This window comes from Rhamphochromis sp. 'chilingali' (genome assembly GCF_963969265.1).
Source record: "Rhamphochromis sp. 'chilingali' genome assembly, chromosome: 6".
In the NCBI taxonomy this organism is placed as follows: domain Eukaryota; kingdom Metazoa; phylum Chordata; class Actinopteri; order Cichliformes; family Cichlidae; genus Rhamphochromis; species Rhamphochromis sp. 'chilingali'.
In genome coordinates this window covers 35045600-35063108 of record NC_137933.1, presented here as the reverse complement: position 1 = coordinate 35063108, position 17509 = coordinate 35045600, and the positions used below count along the sequence as shown (strand labels likewise).

The following is a 17509-nucleotide window of genomic DNA, read 5'->3' as shown; positions in this document are numbered from 1 at the left end:
CAACTGGGCTTTTTTTTAAAAGACAAAAATATGAATACATGAACACAGCTGAACCTTTTGTGGCAAACTGTGATTATTCCTGACACATATTTTGATAAAGAATTTATTGCGATCAAATTCAGAAGCAGCACAACTTCTGCTGTAATTCTATGTGCATGAAAGCAGAATAATAGCTAAGAAGGATTTAGAAGGGAGAAGGAGAAGGAGGTCTGCCATTAGGAAGTTTTCCCTCAAAGTCTAAATAGTAAGCAAGTTGTTAGATGTTGCTACTTTTCTAGACAATTCTAGGTAATTTTGCCTGCCCTTATTGTGTTAGTATAGATTTTTCTAACATAGTCTACATCATATTTATTCCTAAAATTATTCCCAAACTTAGGAATGGCATGTTTTAAATATATGGAAAGACTTGAAAGAGGGCAGAATTCTTCCTGAAACAGATATGAGCAGTTAAAAACCGGGAGTTGATAAAGTAATATGAATTGTTTTTCCTTGTCATGCACATATTTCAGCAGGCTATTTCTCAAACAAACAAACAAAAAAAACCCCACAAGACACAAAAGCATCAATCAGGCAGGATGCACTCTGACACCAGAGCACAGTAGATGTTTTCTATAGGCTATGTATCTTGACTCACTAGCAGTAATATTAAATAAGAAATATTCAGGATCAGTTTTTGAAAAAGGGTAAGGAGACCCATGTAAATTCCCGATTATTATTAAGTCTTATTACTTAGAAAAACCCACGTTGACTTAATTAAACACCACCGAAGCGGGAAACGTGTTCTCATTTCCTTGCACAGTGCTTATTAGCGACACCGGAAGTGAGTGTAACCAAGCAACGCCCGTCGTTGCCGTGGTAACAGTGTTGCCCTCGGGGAAGTTTGTAGCTGCAGAGGTGAAGAGCTATTCTGTACGAGAAACGAATCTAGGCTATAACTTAGCTGTAGCAGTTGAATTCACATATTTATTTTAATCATTCATAAATAATACGAGTTTTCTTTTGTTTTGTTTTGTCAGGTGTGCTTTAACTGCCATCTTCAATAAACGTTAGCTAGATGGAGCAGGATTTGGCCGAGGGTAAAATCATCCGCTCTCATAAACAGAACACAAGCGAAAAATGGATGTTTCTCACCCCTATGGTAAATACCGTTTTTAATAATTTTACGGACGCTTTCCAAACACTACTTAAAGTGTCGATACACGGTTATGTCTGAGCATATTTGCCTGTGTCTTATTAGATAAACACTGTTCAATATTTCTGTAGATCAACAGCTGCAAGTTGCACCTCACGACTGTGAAATCTCTCGTGCCAGCGAGAGCACAAGCGATGGTGAGTCATTAAAAGAGCACACTGGAATAGTAATGGCTATGTAGTGCTTATAGTTTTCAAGGCGTTTAGAGGTTGGTCTCTTTATCTTTTTTCAGAGTGAATCTCAAGATCATGTAAAAGAAACATTTAACCACTCTGACCTAGGTAGGTTTGACCCACTTAACTCATTCAAGTACTCACCACCCAAGAGGATTTTGTGTGATTCAGCAGCATATTTGCATATATTAATTACTGGGCATGGCTGTGGTTCTCAAACTTTCTCTGGAGATGCCCTGCTTCAGAAGACAATAAAGGTCATCTGGCATGCTACAGTTTTAAAATAAATCATCAACAATAGTAAGTATCTATTTTGGATTATAGAGAAATAAAAGTCATCATAATAGTCTCAGGAAAAATCTGTTTTGTGCATTTTCCCTTCAGAGTCATATTAATTTAACCAAAGTTTACATCACACATTTCTCTGGTTGTCCACAGCCCACTTGCAGTGGCTTAAAGTCTAATCAGTGGGGCCTGCTCCGCAGTTTTAGAACCACTGACATGCAACTGCTGTGTAAAAATGTTTTCTTTGCACTTATTTACTATATTTTATCTTTCGTAGAAAACAGTTTACATGCAGGCATCCAGAAAAGAGTTGTACAGGAACTATTTGCAAGTGACAAATGTACATATAATCAAAAAGTGCTGCTCAGTGGAGCTGCCGTTTCAAATGCTGCATACAAAGCAAGACACACAGCAAGGAGACAAACCCAGTGTACGGGGGAAACTTTTGGCCATGCCTTAAAAAATGCAAAACCTGCAGGTACTATTCAATTAAAAAATGATAGAATTAAGATAACCTTTGCATGCACAGTTTTGTAGACATATTTTATGTTGTGCACTTTGCTTTTAAGTGTACCCTGATTTCAGTTTGTGATATCTATTTCAGGTGATTTTCCTGGATGTAATTACAGTGCTGTGCCTGGTTTTCTCTCCACTCAATTGCCTTTCACATCCAGTTTTCAACGAATTGACTTGGAAAGGTACCCTTTATCTGCCTATGTATTCTATATTGTCTGTAAAGTGTTGTAGTACAGAGTTGTAGTACATTGCTGTCTAGCTTAAAGTCACTGTAAGCTGGAACTATCTTTAACATGTCATATGTATCAGCTGTTCTTTGAATCTTTTACCTGCAAAGGCATTCATATTCTTCTGACATGCTTATGCCACTGAATTTTATTAACTCATTCTGACCTTCACAGTCATCATTTGCTGTAGGAACCATGAGACTAACTAAAATGGCAAAGGCTTAAGATTGCCACAAGGGAGCAGCAGAGTCTCTTTAAATAACTAACCAGTATCTCCAGATAAAATGGCAGTAATTCTGACTAAATATTCTACTGACAGACTGAGCAGAAATCACTTAGTTAATATGTATATTGAAAAACTGATCTAGTTATTTGAATCATTAACCTGAGCTGACAATATTTGTTTCATTAATTCTGTTACAAAAATGTATAGATTTTATTTAAAGTCTAAATCTTGTGATATGTTTTCCCCCCAATACTTTAGACAATCTCTGGAGGAATGCCCACAGTTGGACTTTGTAAAAGAACTGCAGTTTCTCAACCTTCAGCACAATCTAATTACAAAGATCCAAAATTTGTCACATTTGCAGCAGCTGGTTTTACTGAATTTGCATGACAATCACATCAGTGACATGGCTGGCATTGAAGTTCTGAGGTCTCTCAAGATCCTCATACTGGGGAAGAACAGGTTAGTTGCCATGACAGGAAGTGTAAACAAACAAAGACAGCACAGATAGTACAATTATAGATATTATGAAGCTTATTTTTAGTATGATAAAAACATAATCGACTTTGACAATGTGCAGTTCAGTTGTGCTAATGCAAGATAACCACTTGAGTAGCTTTATTGTTCTTTTGTTAAACATCTCTAATAATATGGTCAATATGCAATGAAAGTTGCAGCATTTATTAATAGTTAAAAGGGGTTCAACAGTGCTGCCATGAAATGAAAATGTTGTTTACATTTAGCATTTAATACATTTGAATTAACTAGGTACGGCTACATGGTCAGCATCAGAAATGATTAAACCCAGTTCCATTTGAAAAGCAATCATCTTAGTGACATTTTTGTTTCAAAAGGTCAGCAGGTTCAGGATCAAAGTCACATCTTTTTGACATAAAGATCTTACAGGTGAACTCTGGCATTTCTTCCACTTTCTTTCAAACATGACATTTGTCTTTGCAAATCAGTATCTGAGGTCATAGTAACTGAACAGTAAGAAATTCCTCTACTTTATTTGTTGGCATTTTCAAAAGACCACAGCAAATTATTGTTCAGTGTTATATGATCTCCATCCACATGGAGAGCTCTGAACAATATATTACTGGATATTACCTGTACTGCTGCTGTTCCCTCAAAAACTGCAACCTTTTTAAATTTTCCTGTTGGTTTTTCATTAAGCCAGAATTAACATAATACGTGTTACGTAACTGTTGCCACTCTACAGACAAATTCTGTTTCATGTTGTGTTTTCCCATTATGTGTCACATTTTTCCTTGTACTTTGCAGAATTCATGAAATCTGCTGCCTGGACAGCTTGTCTAAACTGAATATGTTGGATTTGCATGACAATCAGGTGCTGTTCCTTTACCGTCATCCCTCCTACAGGACATGTATATTAAACAGTGTTAATTTAGTTGCCAGTGGTGTAAAGGCTGATCATGGTTGTAGGCTTCAAAGTTCAGTATGAGCGGATTGACTCTTCCATGTTCTAAACCATGTATTAGGAGCAGTTAATTCACTTTAATACCGAGGTTTGTTTTTAAAGCCAGAAATCTGGCTCGTTGTTTTGGGCACTTAACTTCAGCTTTTCACATAGTTCACAGCACTCTAAGAGAAGAAAGCACTGAAAACCATCAGAACCCACAAGCTGTTGTCTAATACCTACTCCCACATTAATTTCCTCAGTGGCCATCGCATAATTTATCGAACAGATGGAACTGGTTTTTTTTATGTTTTCAGCACTGGGTAATGTTTTGAACTCTTGTAGATTATAGTGTTCCTAAATTGTCTCATTCTATTATTATCTATTATTATACTGTTTTGTTCCTTGAGAATAGAGCCTGCTTAATGATATTAAAAGCCTGAGAAATAAAATTATGTCAAATGAGAATTTTAACAACTAATGGAAAAGGAAGACAACATAGAAAGGCTTCCCTTGGTCAAATTAGTGTTTTGCCAGAATGCCGCCTACACGCCTCCTCAGAGAGCTACTCCAGAGCTCTGGTAAGACTTGCTCTCTTTCTGAGGTCGGTTGCTCTTTACACGAGCAAGCATTACAGTTGCCATTCAATGATTGTTAGTTTTACGTTATTTTTCCTGACAGAGATTTCTCTGTTGCCTCAACAGTGTTGACTTGTGCTTACTAACTACATCTATATGGTTAATTTTAGCAGTTTTTATAATCTTGCAGTTGAATTAATAATGAAACTTCTTTAGCTCTTTTGCTCTTATTTGTAATGCAAGCACATTATATTTAGGCTCGTACTCTGGCAGACACCTATTGTGAAGCAGATGATAAATCTATCATTCTCACAAGGCCAGTTTGTCTTTCAAACACTGAACTTAAAACCTTCTGTTTTGTGCAGCTCAATAACTGTTCAGTCATATTTTTAACACATTTTCCAAACTCACAAGAGATCTGACCACCCAAATGTATTCTGAATTGCTGCATAATGATAATTCAAGATTATGAAGTGGATGAATTATAGTTGTTGTTTAGTGACTTTTGGCCACAGAACACCAGCTGCTTGTCTCCCCCCCCCCTTTTGACCACAAGCTTTGCATCACTGTTATCCTTTCTTCCCCCCATCCTTGAGCTGGGAAGCTCACAAACATCTAAAACTCAGCCATTTTACCCATTTATTGCTGTACCAGCGAGAGGTTTCTTTTCCAGTTTGCTGGAGCTATTCAGAATGAGATATTCTCTCTGGGAGTCGGCCTTCAACCCACTCAGTCTCAGTGACCAAGTCTTGGGGTTACAATGTGAACTGAGATTGTTGAATAACCAATTCTTTACTTAGGCTGTGATGTTTTCCACTTGAACAGTTTGACTTAAATGTTCTCAAGAAATAGCTGAGAATGCCCTGTGGGGTCACTGAATTGAAAGACAAAAAATATCACTCTCTTAGAGAAGTTGGCTAAAGTCATGTAGAACTCTCGCTCCTACAAATGATGATGTTGATTAAGTTTGACTCTGTCTGCCATGTTTGGTTGGCACATCACTCTGGGATGAGGTGAAGTTTAGACAGGATTTCCCCACAAGAATATCCGTGACCAACGATACTTGTGACACATACTTATTTTTCCTATGTCATTTGAAATAAACATACCAAGTGTAGAAGAACAGGCCTTTACCTGTGAGACAGAAGCCTCTTGCCAAACTCCGGGTCCTGACCTTCTTCACTGGAAATCACCAAATTCATAGTCTGTAACTTAAGATTCTTATATATTTTTAGAATGGGGCTATCCAAAATCTATTTCAGTGTGTACAGAGATACAGAGTTTATGAATTCATATCCATGTGTCTGTCCGTTGTAAAGGTTATGTCCTTTGATTTTAAAATGCGTGTTACAGAACAATTAGTTTTATCAATTCCCAAAGTGAGATATAGGTAAAAAGTCTACACTTGCCCCTTTGTTTAATGATTCTCAGCAACATTTATTATGGTGGCTCGATTGTTTAAATTGATGAACACTTACAGTGTGCAGACTGTATTTCGGGCCAAAATTCATAATCTATTTATTCCTATTTTAATGAACACCTATCTAAGCTCCCAAAACTGCATTTCGTTGCCCTGTACCTGTGCATGTGCAATGACAATAAAGTTGAATTCTATTCTATTCTATTCTAAAACAAGATATAAATCAGATGCAATTTATGCTGTGGTGCTGACTAAGATCATACTGCAGTGTTTCTGCTTTATATTACTAAATAAATGTCTCTTTAGCTTTTACATTTATAAACACTGATATTTCAGACCATCTGAAAAGATATCCTAGACAAGAACTTTTTTAGTCTCATATTCAATATAGATTTTCAATCCATCTGTTCTGTTTACCATTTAAACAGCAGTTATGTTTGGATTTTGTGTTTTCACAGAATCATCAACTCGTAAAGCATTGTCCGCCTTTTCTTAATGTTTATAGTGTGCACAGTAGGAATAGGCAAATACATCACCATCTTGATAACAGCCACTGGGAATTTGTGTGAAGTATTAAAAATGTCACTCTTACAGAGGTTTATAAATGTTTTTCTCCAAGCAGTGTGATGGAGAAGGTGGGGTAAGATTCCACCATTGACTGACTCTTAGTTATTTCTTTTGTTTTCATGATTTGGTTAGCCAGACAGCATGTGTGTCATTTTAGAGAAAGAAATTCAAATATACAATTCAAGTATGTTATACTCTGCTAATCCAGCCTTAATCTGTGCCTCACTGCATAGAATTGGGTAATATATGATATGATTGCTCTTTTACATGCATTTTAGTTTTGTTTTTAACTAATTTTGTCATACTGTGCTTTCCTTTAGATCTGCAGGATAGAAAATGTGTCTCATCTGAGTGAATTAAGAGTGTTGAACCTAGCAGGAAACAACATCTCCAAAATGGAAAACTTGCAGGGTCTTGACTCTTTGACTGAACTGAACCTAGGGCAGAACTGCATCTCTGTTGTGGTGAGGGAACTCTTTTCCAACTAATTATAGATTTTTGTATGTAAGTGTTTTGCATGCGTACTGTCCTTTTCCTTCATGTTAAAAAACAAAAAGCAAAAGCACTTCCTGCTTTTTGGCCTTTCTTTCTGTTCGCTTATTTAGTTCCCTTATTTCCATCAGTTTGAAAGTACAAATACAAAAATGTTTGCACACTTAGATCTTACATTGTGCATTGATTTAACTTAGCTATATCCGACTTGTAGACCCTAGTGTGATGCAGCACACAGCTATATCCCAACACTACAGCTACCCTGTGGTTCTTTGAAGTTCCTGCAGCTACCAATTATTTTTTTTCTTATTACTGTTCAGAAAATGTGCCTCTGAAGATGAAAGCAATAGCAATTGTACTTTATCTTTCATGTTCAAATTACCACTTGTGGACCAGGTCCCTTGGATGGTTACTGTTACCTTTGCTATGGATCAACATATCAGTTTTTACAGCCACAAAATAACAAAAATAAAAATAACATTAATGGAACCTTTGTGAGAAAGTGGTGGTGGAGTATATCACTGTTGGTGTTACCTAGGGAGACATAACTCATTACCCACAACCTCCCACCGACTTTCTGGCACGCTGAAAGAGAAACTGGATATTCTAAACACGGAAACTTACTCCCTTTGGTTTCTATAGTTTTAATCTGATAAACACAACAGTGCATGCCAAAACAGGCCCCTTCATTTGTATGCAAATCCCCTAAGCCCTTTCATGCTTTTTAAGATAGAAAATAAAAACGGATTTCAACATTTTGAATCAGTTGAAAGCCCTTCCCGTCACTCAGCCTGCCGTCTGCCTGCAATTTCTGATCACAAAACACTTCCAGTCCTAATTATCGGATGTTGTATTTTATTTGATACACAGGAGAGGAAAAATGCTACCCCTCAGCAGTTTCTTGGTCTCTGTCATTATTGCTGCTTGCTGCCAAGTGCTTATACCTTGTACAAACTAAATAACCACGTTCCAGGTGCTCAGGTTTTCTCTCTGTCATGAAAGGGAAAGCAGATAAAAAGTGAAATTCTTAACCTGAAAAAAACACTGACACTGTCTTTCTTTGAAAGCAACTCTTAAACTTGATTACTTTGCACCCAGTCATCCATCCTTCCTCTTAGGTGTTCCTTTCCATTATGAAATTCGCTGCATGTCACTAAGGGATCCATTTTATATTTTTGGCTGTGGGAATGATGATTTGTTTGAAAGAAAAGTGCAGTCAGCTTGAGCAGTGATAAAGCAGTCTAAGAAAAAAAGGCATGGCACTGGCAGACTGACTTTATGCATTAACAGAAGGGTTTGTCTGTGAGCCAAAAGACTACATAGAAAAATGTAGAAACTCTATATTGCTCTTTGGTAGTTTTACTGTAGAGTAATTAATTAGGTGAGTTTTATATATTGACACGGTTTATGGGAAAGAGGATTTTTGGATGTTCCTGAGTAAATAGCTTGAAGTGTTTCCCAAAACAGGTCAGTAAACAGTAACAGCAACTTAGTAATTTCTATGTTTTTCCAGTATGGCCTGGGAACATGGAAACTGTGTGTTATGTTATGTTGTTGCAGGGAGAAACTCTTAACTTCTACAACTTAAAAGCCAAGTGAGGACCACAAAATGTTTTGGCTGACATGTGAAGTGTCTCAAAGGTCATGCAAGAACAACACAGGAGTGTGCCCCATGTCACAGCATCTGCAGTTATAATGCGCAGTCGCATAAAGCAGATGAAATCACATCTCAAGCCTGTGCTATTGAAGGAACTTCCACAAAACCCACCAGCTTACGGTCTTAGAAACCCTCCCAGCAGCAACATGTACCTGTGTTTACATGAGCAGCTTTCTTGCTCTTTTGTGGTGTGTTGGTATTGCATGCAGATGAGACAGCGGTGATGAGAGGTTTTTCTGTGTTTATTGAATAATGCCTCAGCCAGAGCTGAGTATGAGTGTGAAAATGAAGACACGCAAGCTGTCAGTAAAGAGAGGGTGGAGCTGGGATAAAGAGGTGAAGGCACGGGCACACAGATACATAAATACACACCCGCAGGCATACAGGCAAACAAGAATACACACACACACCGCTCTACCCAGCCTCATAAGAGATCCTGTAAGCTGATCTCTTATGAGACTTCCTAAAAAAGGACCACATTGGTGGGCGATTGTTATGCAGCTCATCAGCTCAGTGATGACATCATTCTGTCTGAGACAGGGCTGCTATATTTAGTTTCAGACAGCCAGGAGTGGCTGCTAGTTCACTAGCATCCATACAAAAGCAGGCATAGACAGAGACTGTAAATGTGATTGATGGTTGAGTTGGTTGAGCACTGCATAGCATGACTTGCATTTGTCATAGAAGAAATAAATAAATAAACCCTGCTTATCTATCTATCTATCTATCTATCTATCTATCTATCTATCTATCTATCTATCTATCTATCTATCTATCTATCTATCTATCTATCTATCTATCTATCTATCTATCTATCTATCTATCTATCTATCTATCTATCTATCTATCTATCTATCTATCTATCTATCTCATTTCTATTGAATTATCTCCTTTGAGCAATAGCTCTCGTATGTGTTGTTAGATGTTGCTGGCCCCATGATCGGAAAGTCAGGGGTTCAAATCCACTGAACGTCTACCCTGAGGTACCCCTATGCAAGGTGGATCCCACGGGGATCAATAATGTATAAATGATTATTTATTACATATACCGCACAGGACCCACCTTATGTGCCAATTAGAAATTTGAGTTTACAACCCTGATTTAGTGTTTACTAACTCCTTGTCTCACCACTATTTCATGCACGTATTTCTAATTCAACATTTTTGGTTATCATGACGCAGAAGTCTAGATAAGGAGGCATAGTGTAAACTAATGTAAATTAATGTGTTAAACAAGCTAAAACATCTTGCTAAAATCTCATGCAGAACTTAAAAATTATGTGTAGGTTGTTACTAGCTTAAAAAAGCCAAGTTGTAAATATTAAATGTTTCTTTTAACTGAGTTTTGATGTGTATAATTGTAGGGGAGGAACGGCACAGTGATGCAGTGGTTACCATTGTTAGCACTGTGTCTGTATGGATTTTCTCTCGGTACTCCAGCTTCCTACAGATGATCTTTGGCATTGGCCTTGTGAGTTTTGTGTTGGTCATGTGATGGACTGATGACCTATCTAAGGTTAACCCAGCCTATTGTCAGCAGGAAAAACCTCCTCCCCAGTTTTTTCTGTAGAAATCTTTCACAGTTATCAGTATCTCTAGCACTACTGCTGATGTTGCATAGCCTACTACTCTATCTGTAGTAAATATACTGTATTCAGCTTGTTGGTCTTATATGCAGTTGATAACGCAGTGTTGCATAACTGTGTTATATCTATATGCTTGTGTGGGAGGGAATTTTGTGGATTTCTAAATGACGAAACCTGGCTGCACTGTTCTTCTGCAGGGGTGCTAGCATGACCTGAACACCAGTCTAACCTCATAATAGAACAGAGCCTAGCAGGAAACTGAAGGAGGTTTGTGAGGCATTGGCTGCAGTGTGGGTGGATAGTGACGCAGCCCAGTCAGACTGCTGATGGGAGTGTCCTCTTTGCTTCCAGTATAGCCAACATTGTCCAGCGACACACATAAAGAAAGCCCAGACCTTGATACTAGAGAATGTGATTTACCCCATGCTGTCATCCAAATAGTTTACGTGATTATGACATTGCACTTGTCCCTGTGTGTCCAATTCAGCGTGCCAGCTGCCCAGCTGCTGCTTTTCCCCCACCCCCTCAGTAAATTGTGCATCGATTTTTGATGCTGAGCCTGCCTGATGGTAAAACTCTCCACATCCCTGTCAGTTTCCACTGAATTTTCTCCAGCTATTGCATGATGAGGTGCACTACCTTAGTAAGCTGCTCGTTTTATATCACTATGCTTTCCACTGAGCATTTCAAGTTAGCTTCCTGCAGCAGGGGATCTCTGCATTAGCGCAGCACATTCTCCACTCTCCCCTCCCCCCTTTCCTCCTCATATTCTATCTATTCTCGCTCTCTTCCTCTCTCTCTCTCTCTGTTGCCCCTCCTCTCCATGTGCAGACAAGGCAGCATGCTATATGTGTGTGTGTGTGTGTGTATGTGTGTGTGCATGCGCAGGGTGGATGGGGATGCTGCATGCTGGAGCTGAGAGCTGCAAGGTGACTGAGGGAATGGAGAGGGATACAGAGCCTTGACGACAGTGACGATGCAGTGCCCTCTTCCTGAGCACCTTCTCATCTTCACATCCCTCCATCTCTCTGTCTTCCCTCTCCCTCTTTCTCTTTATAGACTGAGGTGGACCGCCTGCCCTTGTTGCAGCGCCTCTTTCTCAGCTGCAACAACATCACCAGGTAAGAGCTTGTACCGCTTAACTCCCTCCTCCCCGCAGGATAGAAATAGGGATGGTGGCCGGACAGTGCCACGTCCCCTCCCATGGCTTTGGGCAGAGAATACACACCCACAGCCAGACACACTCACAGATTTGCTGTAGTGGGCAATTTCTGCAACCTAGAAAATAACAAATCCTCGATGTGCTCTTTATTGTTAGTATTTAATCATCTGTTACCTAAGAAATGGGTGTGAGAATGTTTAAAGTTATTTGGGCAACAAAGAAGCAGGTTGTGAGAAGATAATTATTGATGACAGATTTGGAGGTTGGATGAATTAATGGAAAATATACCTAGGTAAGGGCATGTAGGATGAATGAGAGGTATGATTTTTTTGTCTTAGTGCTAACTGTCAGACAGCTTTACACACTTTTTTCCAGTATCTGTCCTCCTTTCTTTTCTTTTCTTCTTCATTTCTGAGCCCAGCTCATAGAATAAACTTAACACAGCATCATCTTGGCACTAAATGAGGCCATTTGCTTTATTTTTGCCTAGTGGAGGATAATTTCTGTGGGATCATTGGCTCCCTTGACCATAGTCACCTTGTGCTCTGATAGATCTGAGCTGACAGTCCAAACCAGCTTTGCTGTTCTTGTGTCTCCATGCTTCACACATTGTGAGAATCATGACATAGTCGCAAGGAATAAAATCCTATATTCTTAAACTTCTGATTTTACAGTGACATCTAGTTCCAGATATAATATCTGAATAAAAATATAAGTAAATTTTGATTATGCGAAACATATATGTATCATTTATCCTGCTCCATGATAGGGTATTTTAATGTATCGTCTTTAATGTACTCATGTAGTGGCAGGTTAGCGTGTGTGCACCTTTTTGAACTCTTTAGTGCTGATAGGAGAACAGCTGTGCTCTGTTGCTAGGTAAAGAGACAGAGCACACTCATCACCTTGATGGAGTCAGTTTACTCAGTTCAGGATCTTGGATCAAACATCTCTCATGAAATAATATTAAGACTGAAATATTCATTTGAGCTTACATTGATATTGATTTTTAAAACAAAACAAAACAAAACAAGACACCCTATGAAAATAGGATCAAAGCAGAACTAATAATTACCAATAAGTCATTGAAGAATATGTGCAGGGTAGTGCTAGTATAGATAAAGCCTGAAGCTACAGTTTTCATTCACACCGCACTCTGTACTCACATCTTAAAAATAGTTTTGATATTCACTTTTTATTGGACCATTAGTAGCAATCAGAAACTGGTGGATGGTGCAAGAATTAGAAGTTCTGTTTTTGTAAAGGTTTTGGTCTTCATCATTAATGTTATTATTATTCCTTATTATGAATACACCAATTAGGCAGAATGTGTTAGATGCACTCAAGCATCTCTTTATTATGTTTATTATTTTATGTCTCTTTTATATTTATATGGTAGGAATTAATATTCTGTAACAGAAAGGGTCTAAGCTACTGCAAGTGTTTGAGATTGGAAGACCCCTGGTATCTCCAGCATGGTGTTTAGCATTTAGTTAAACCTCTGGCTAGGAACAGGCACAGTGTACTAGGACTTTGAGTGGTTCCAGGCAAATGATTCATCAAGGTTATTATCATAAATTAGCAACGATAGAATATCCCCTGCTGTGCATGGCGTGACTTTGCTTTTTCATGTTTCCTTTTGCCATAGGGTGATATCAACAGTGTAGCAGATTTGTCTCTCTTCATTGCCCCCTGAGTAATGTCAGGCTGCCAGAGTGCCTGCTGAATTACCAGCTTAACATGGCATGTGTTAGCCCGGCTCCATTCTGTCAATACGAAGCAAGACAAAATGTGTCAGGAATAAAACGAAGATAGTGAGATTGTCTGGTGGATGATTCAGGTTCTGCAAAATGTATTTTTATATATATATTTTTAATATCATTTACTCAAAGTCTCATTTAAAATTGTCAATTTTTTTCAAAAGTGACCTGAGGGCAGGGGACATTGTATAAAACACATGCACAGTTGTCATACAAATTCAAATTACATGCAATAAGGTAAAAATAGATCAAATTTCAAATAAATTACAGTAGAGCTTTGAGAGCAGTCCATTGACCAAGAGTACCCAAATTCCCAGCTGTACAATTTCAGGTCCATCTGTAGCTTATATTTGAAAGCTTTTTTGCCTAATGTTGTTCTGACTCTGGGGAAAAATCCTGGTGAAATTTTGTGAGAGCTAAAGCCATAATAATTTAATTTTTTACACATGCATTTAAAAAAGGGAGGGAACCAGAGAGGGAACCAAAAAATTAGAGACTGATGTATAAAAGCATATAAACATACAGAGACAGCCACTTTTTAGCAGCATATTCCACACTGAACAGTGGCCTATCTGATTTCGACAACCAGTAACAGAGAACATAAAACATAGGGTAAGGATTGTCTAACTCCTTAGCTAAGGTGCTGATCAGTAGTTGTAGATTGCAATGTTTTCTGTAATGTGTAATACAACAAATTATAATTGATAAGAGTTCTTTGCTTTATGAGAATCAAACTTGGATATGACTAACTTACGTTGAGTTAAATGGCACTCAGGCAGAGTGCAGGAATTCAAGTGTCTGCATGACTTCCCAGTATTTGCTACTGACCGTAAAGCATTTAGCGTAGCCAGTCTTTGTACTGGAAAAGTACCCCCCCCCCCACTGAAATTCACGAGTGTGTTTAAAACATTCATCCTTTGTTTCTAGTTTTGACCAGCTAGCCTGCCTTGGAGAGTCGTGCTCCCTTTCTGAGCTCACGCTGGATGGGAATCCTGTAGCCCTGGAGACATGGTACAAGCAGGCCGTCCTGCGCTGTGTGCTTCATCTCAGACAGCTGGACATGAAGCGCATCACAGTAAGACTGACATGTTCGACTGTGTGTGTTTAAAAGTGATAAACAGGACATCAGCCACCAGTTAACCAGTTCAGCTGTGACTGTTAAGATATTTTGTTGTCCTTTCAGATATTTTTATTTTCTTCTTACAACAAATTGCACAGCTACAATCAGAGAACACTGTGTTACACTGTTTGTTTTGCTATATTTTGCTTATTAAAAATAGGGAAGAAATATTCACAAATACTTTTAGAAGCAAAGAGCTGCCTTAAAGCGATTAAACCTTCACAGCTTATGACTTTGCTGTGGTTGATATTTAATAAACCTATGCCATATTCTCATTACACTTGCATGTTAAGCTAATGGTCCAAACTTTTTGTCCCTCTGATGTTCCTACATGTTGATTCTTGAGAGCGACTCATTCTTGAAATAAACGTTTTTATGATTTCACACTTAAAATTTATTTTGAACCCACATAGTTTCCCATTCACTGTCACTCTGTATCACCAAGTTGTACGAACAACGTTACAGTGCTATATTCTGGAGTCTGACTGTGGTACTGCATTCATTATGCTCTGTTTTATGCTAAAAGCAAAGTGGTTCAGTGACTAAGTTATGACTCTAAGCTACACATTTACATATATTTTACACACAGTGTATGTAGCAAAACAGTGATTATTCTCAGAAAACATGAAATCATTTTTGTCGTACAGTTTGCCAGAAATGTGCTATCATGAAATGTCAGCGTGCTTTTAGAAGCTGTCAGGCAGAGAGCACCCAGGTCTGAGCTTGCACTTTAAAGGAATCTGTAAGTACCACACACCTTGCCCTCAAAACATAGTGCTGATATGAAGTAAAACCAAACCCCCAAAAAACAAAACATGTAACTCAGATTTCAAAATGTTTTTACTTGAATCATAAGAGGTTTCAGGATTAGCAAATTTCAGGATTATTGTGGTCCAATAAAAGCACCTCCACCACATTTCAGCTGCCAATTCCTGATACAAATCAGTTACATTTTCAGAGTTTACTTTAGGGAGACACACAGCATTGACTTAATGACAGAAATGTTTGTCTAGCATTGGGGTTTCTATTTCTTTAAGCATATTATAACTGATTTGGAATATATGTCTCCAGGGAACCATACTACCTCTATGCTGTGAAAGCCCATGCCTGGGTGACTGGTGGGTAGACGGTTCTTTAGGAATCAAAAACGGAAAATGAGAATAAAATTCAGATAACACACATCCGCTAGACTAGAGCATTAATAGTCAACTATTATGTTTCAGAAAAATACCTGAATATGTTTAACATTCAAATTTTAACTGGGAACGTTATTGAAAATCTTAACAGCCTCATAACCGAGAGCTGTTGTCCAAACATTCATTGTTTTGGCAAGTGCACAAACAAAGAATGTATTGACACTGAACAATAGCATCCTTTGCAGTCAAGAAGTTATTCATCAGGTTAAAACAGCTTTTTAATTTTGATATTATATGTTGTTTTTATTATAAAATTAATTTTAAGGATTGTTATATGGGTTTGGATTCTTAACTGTCTCTACCAGCTGACAGCATTTTGCCTGTCTTTATCAGAATTGAGCATCATTTTGCGTCATTACTAGCTCGCCATAGACAGCTGAATATCCCCCTGCTCTTTGCTGGCACACTCAGACTGTGTTGGCTGCATTGCATTCTGGGAGTTTTGGCTTTCCCCAACAGCTGGGCTCAGTTTATCTGAGACTGAAAATCAGACAGATAATCCAGTGATGCAGCCGGTTTATGTGAGACTATCTACCAGCCTCCATAATGGTCCATTTCTAGTGTAGAGAACAGTTGTCCTGACAGGGTCTTTTGTGGTTCCCCTCTCTCTTGAATAATTCAGAACTCTTGAATGGAGCGACACTCTGATTGCACCGGCTTTCTTTTTCAGGACGAGGATCGGCGCATGGCAGGTGTACAGGCTCGAAAAGAGGAGGAAAAGAAGAAGGAGAGTCACAAGCAGACCATTCATAAGGTACCAGTTTGACAAGATTCACTCTTGCTGTCTTTAGCTGGCAGGATGCAAATGCACGTTGTAGACGACAGCAACACAACAGTCTGTTAAGAAGTGAATAAACTCATAATTACCCTTTATATAGTTAGTATGTAGAAGGACAATAATAAGCAGTAAGGTTTTAACATTCTTAAAATGCCACATATAGGTGATGATATCTGATTTGTAGTTTATTCATCTTTTGAATTACTCATAATTATGAGATTCAGGTTCAGGCTTAAATGTGCATTTAAAGAAAAAAAGCAGCTCATCAGACATCAGTCTGCCCTTCAAAACATATTTAATGAGAAGGCTCTAAAATATTTAGGTCATGATAAGGATTTTTATTTATGAGTTTATTTTTTTCTTTTGACATATGTCTCTTGGGACTGATGAAGCTCATTAATAGTGTACATATTTTGGATGCTTCATAGATGTGAATTTCTTTTAATGCATTCTCTTTTCTTCTGTATGATACAAAAACCCTTTTAGATGGAATCTGGAGTATTGTACAGAGTTCACAGGGGTACTGTATTTGTAAAGGAGTCTATAAATGACACTTTATAGCTTTAAATGATCTAAGATGTTCTGCTTTGCACATGCATCTGTTTTGCGGTAAATATGTTTGTGTGTGTGTGCCAAAGCTCCTGCTGCTTTAACTGTTAGATGGACCCTATGCCGAAACTCGTTGTCTCTCAGTTACCTAACTCTCTTTAATCCCTGGTGTTGAGAAAATTTTATAGTGAATGCCACAGCCAAGGGTTCACAAAGGCCAAGGACTTACCATGAACTGATACTCATCCCTGCTTCAAGGAGTGGCACATTCCTTAGCTGAGTATATTGCAACTCCAGCTGTCCAAGTAAGAGTAATTGAAATAGAACAGAGAGGCAGAAATCTTCTCTCTTGCAGGGTGGGATGTCACATTTTTCTGGTGTAAAAGGCAAACACTGTTAAATCATAATGCTGTAGTGTGACAAAAGAAGCAAATGAATTGGACTAAGAAATCACTATATAATTTCAAATCTAATATAAATTGAGTTCTATATCTGCTTTAGTAAAATGTCTTACTTTATTGTACTTTATTGTATATGCTTTCTTTAACAATGTATCCCAGTAAAATATATATATGAGGAAGGCAAGAAGGATATGATTTTCTGTG

At 38.1% G+C, this 17509-nt stretch overlaps 1 protein-coding gene across 3 annotated transcripts in view; it reads left to right on the top strand.

Annotated features, from left to right (window-relative positions):
• Positions 1-878: 878 nt before the first annotated feature.
• The window catches only part of lrrc49 (leucine rich repeat containing 49), a 38552-nt gene continuing 21921 nt past the window's right edge, over positions 879-17509 (top strand). For 2 of the 3 annotated variants that reach the window (XR_013971967.1, XM_080885217.1), the window contains exons 1-12: positions 879-909; positions 1017-1138; positions 1264-1329; positions 1425-1473; positions 1928-2128; positions 2255-2348; positions 2878-3081; positions 3904-3970; positions 6925-7068; positions 11399-11460; positions 14189-14336; positions 16248-16331. Coding sequence is in view for 2 of the 3 variants with exons in the window: in XM_080885217.1 (XP_080741343.1) it covers positions 1055-1138; positions 1264-1329; positions 1425-1473; positions 1928-2128; positions 2255-2348; positions 2878-3081; positions 3904-3970; positions 6925-7068; positions 11399-11460; positions 14189-14336; positions 16248-16331 (1203 nt within the window). In the remaining variant the exon portion in view is untranslated. The remainder of the gene's footprint in view (positions 910-1016; positions 1139-1263; positions 1330-1424; positions 1474-1927; positions 2129-2254; positions 2349-2877; positions 3082-3903; positions 3971-6924; positions 7069-11398; positions 11461-14188; positions 14337-16247; positions 16332-17509) is intronic. The other variant, XM_080885218.1, reaches the window with a different exon arrangement.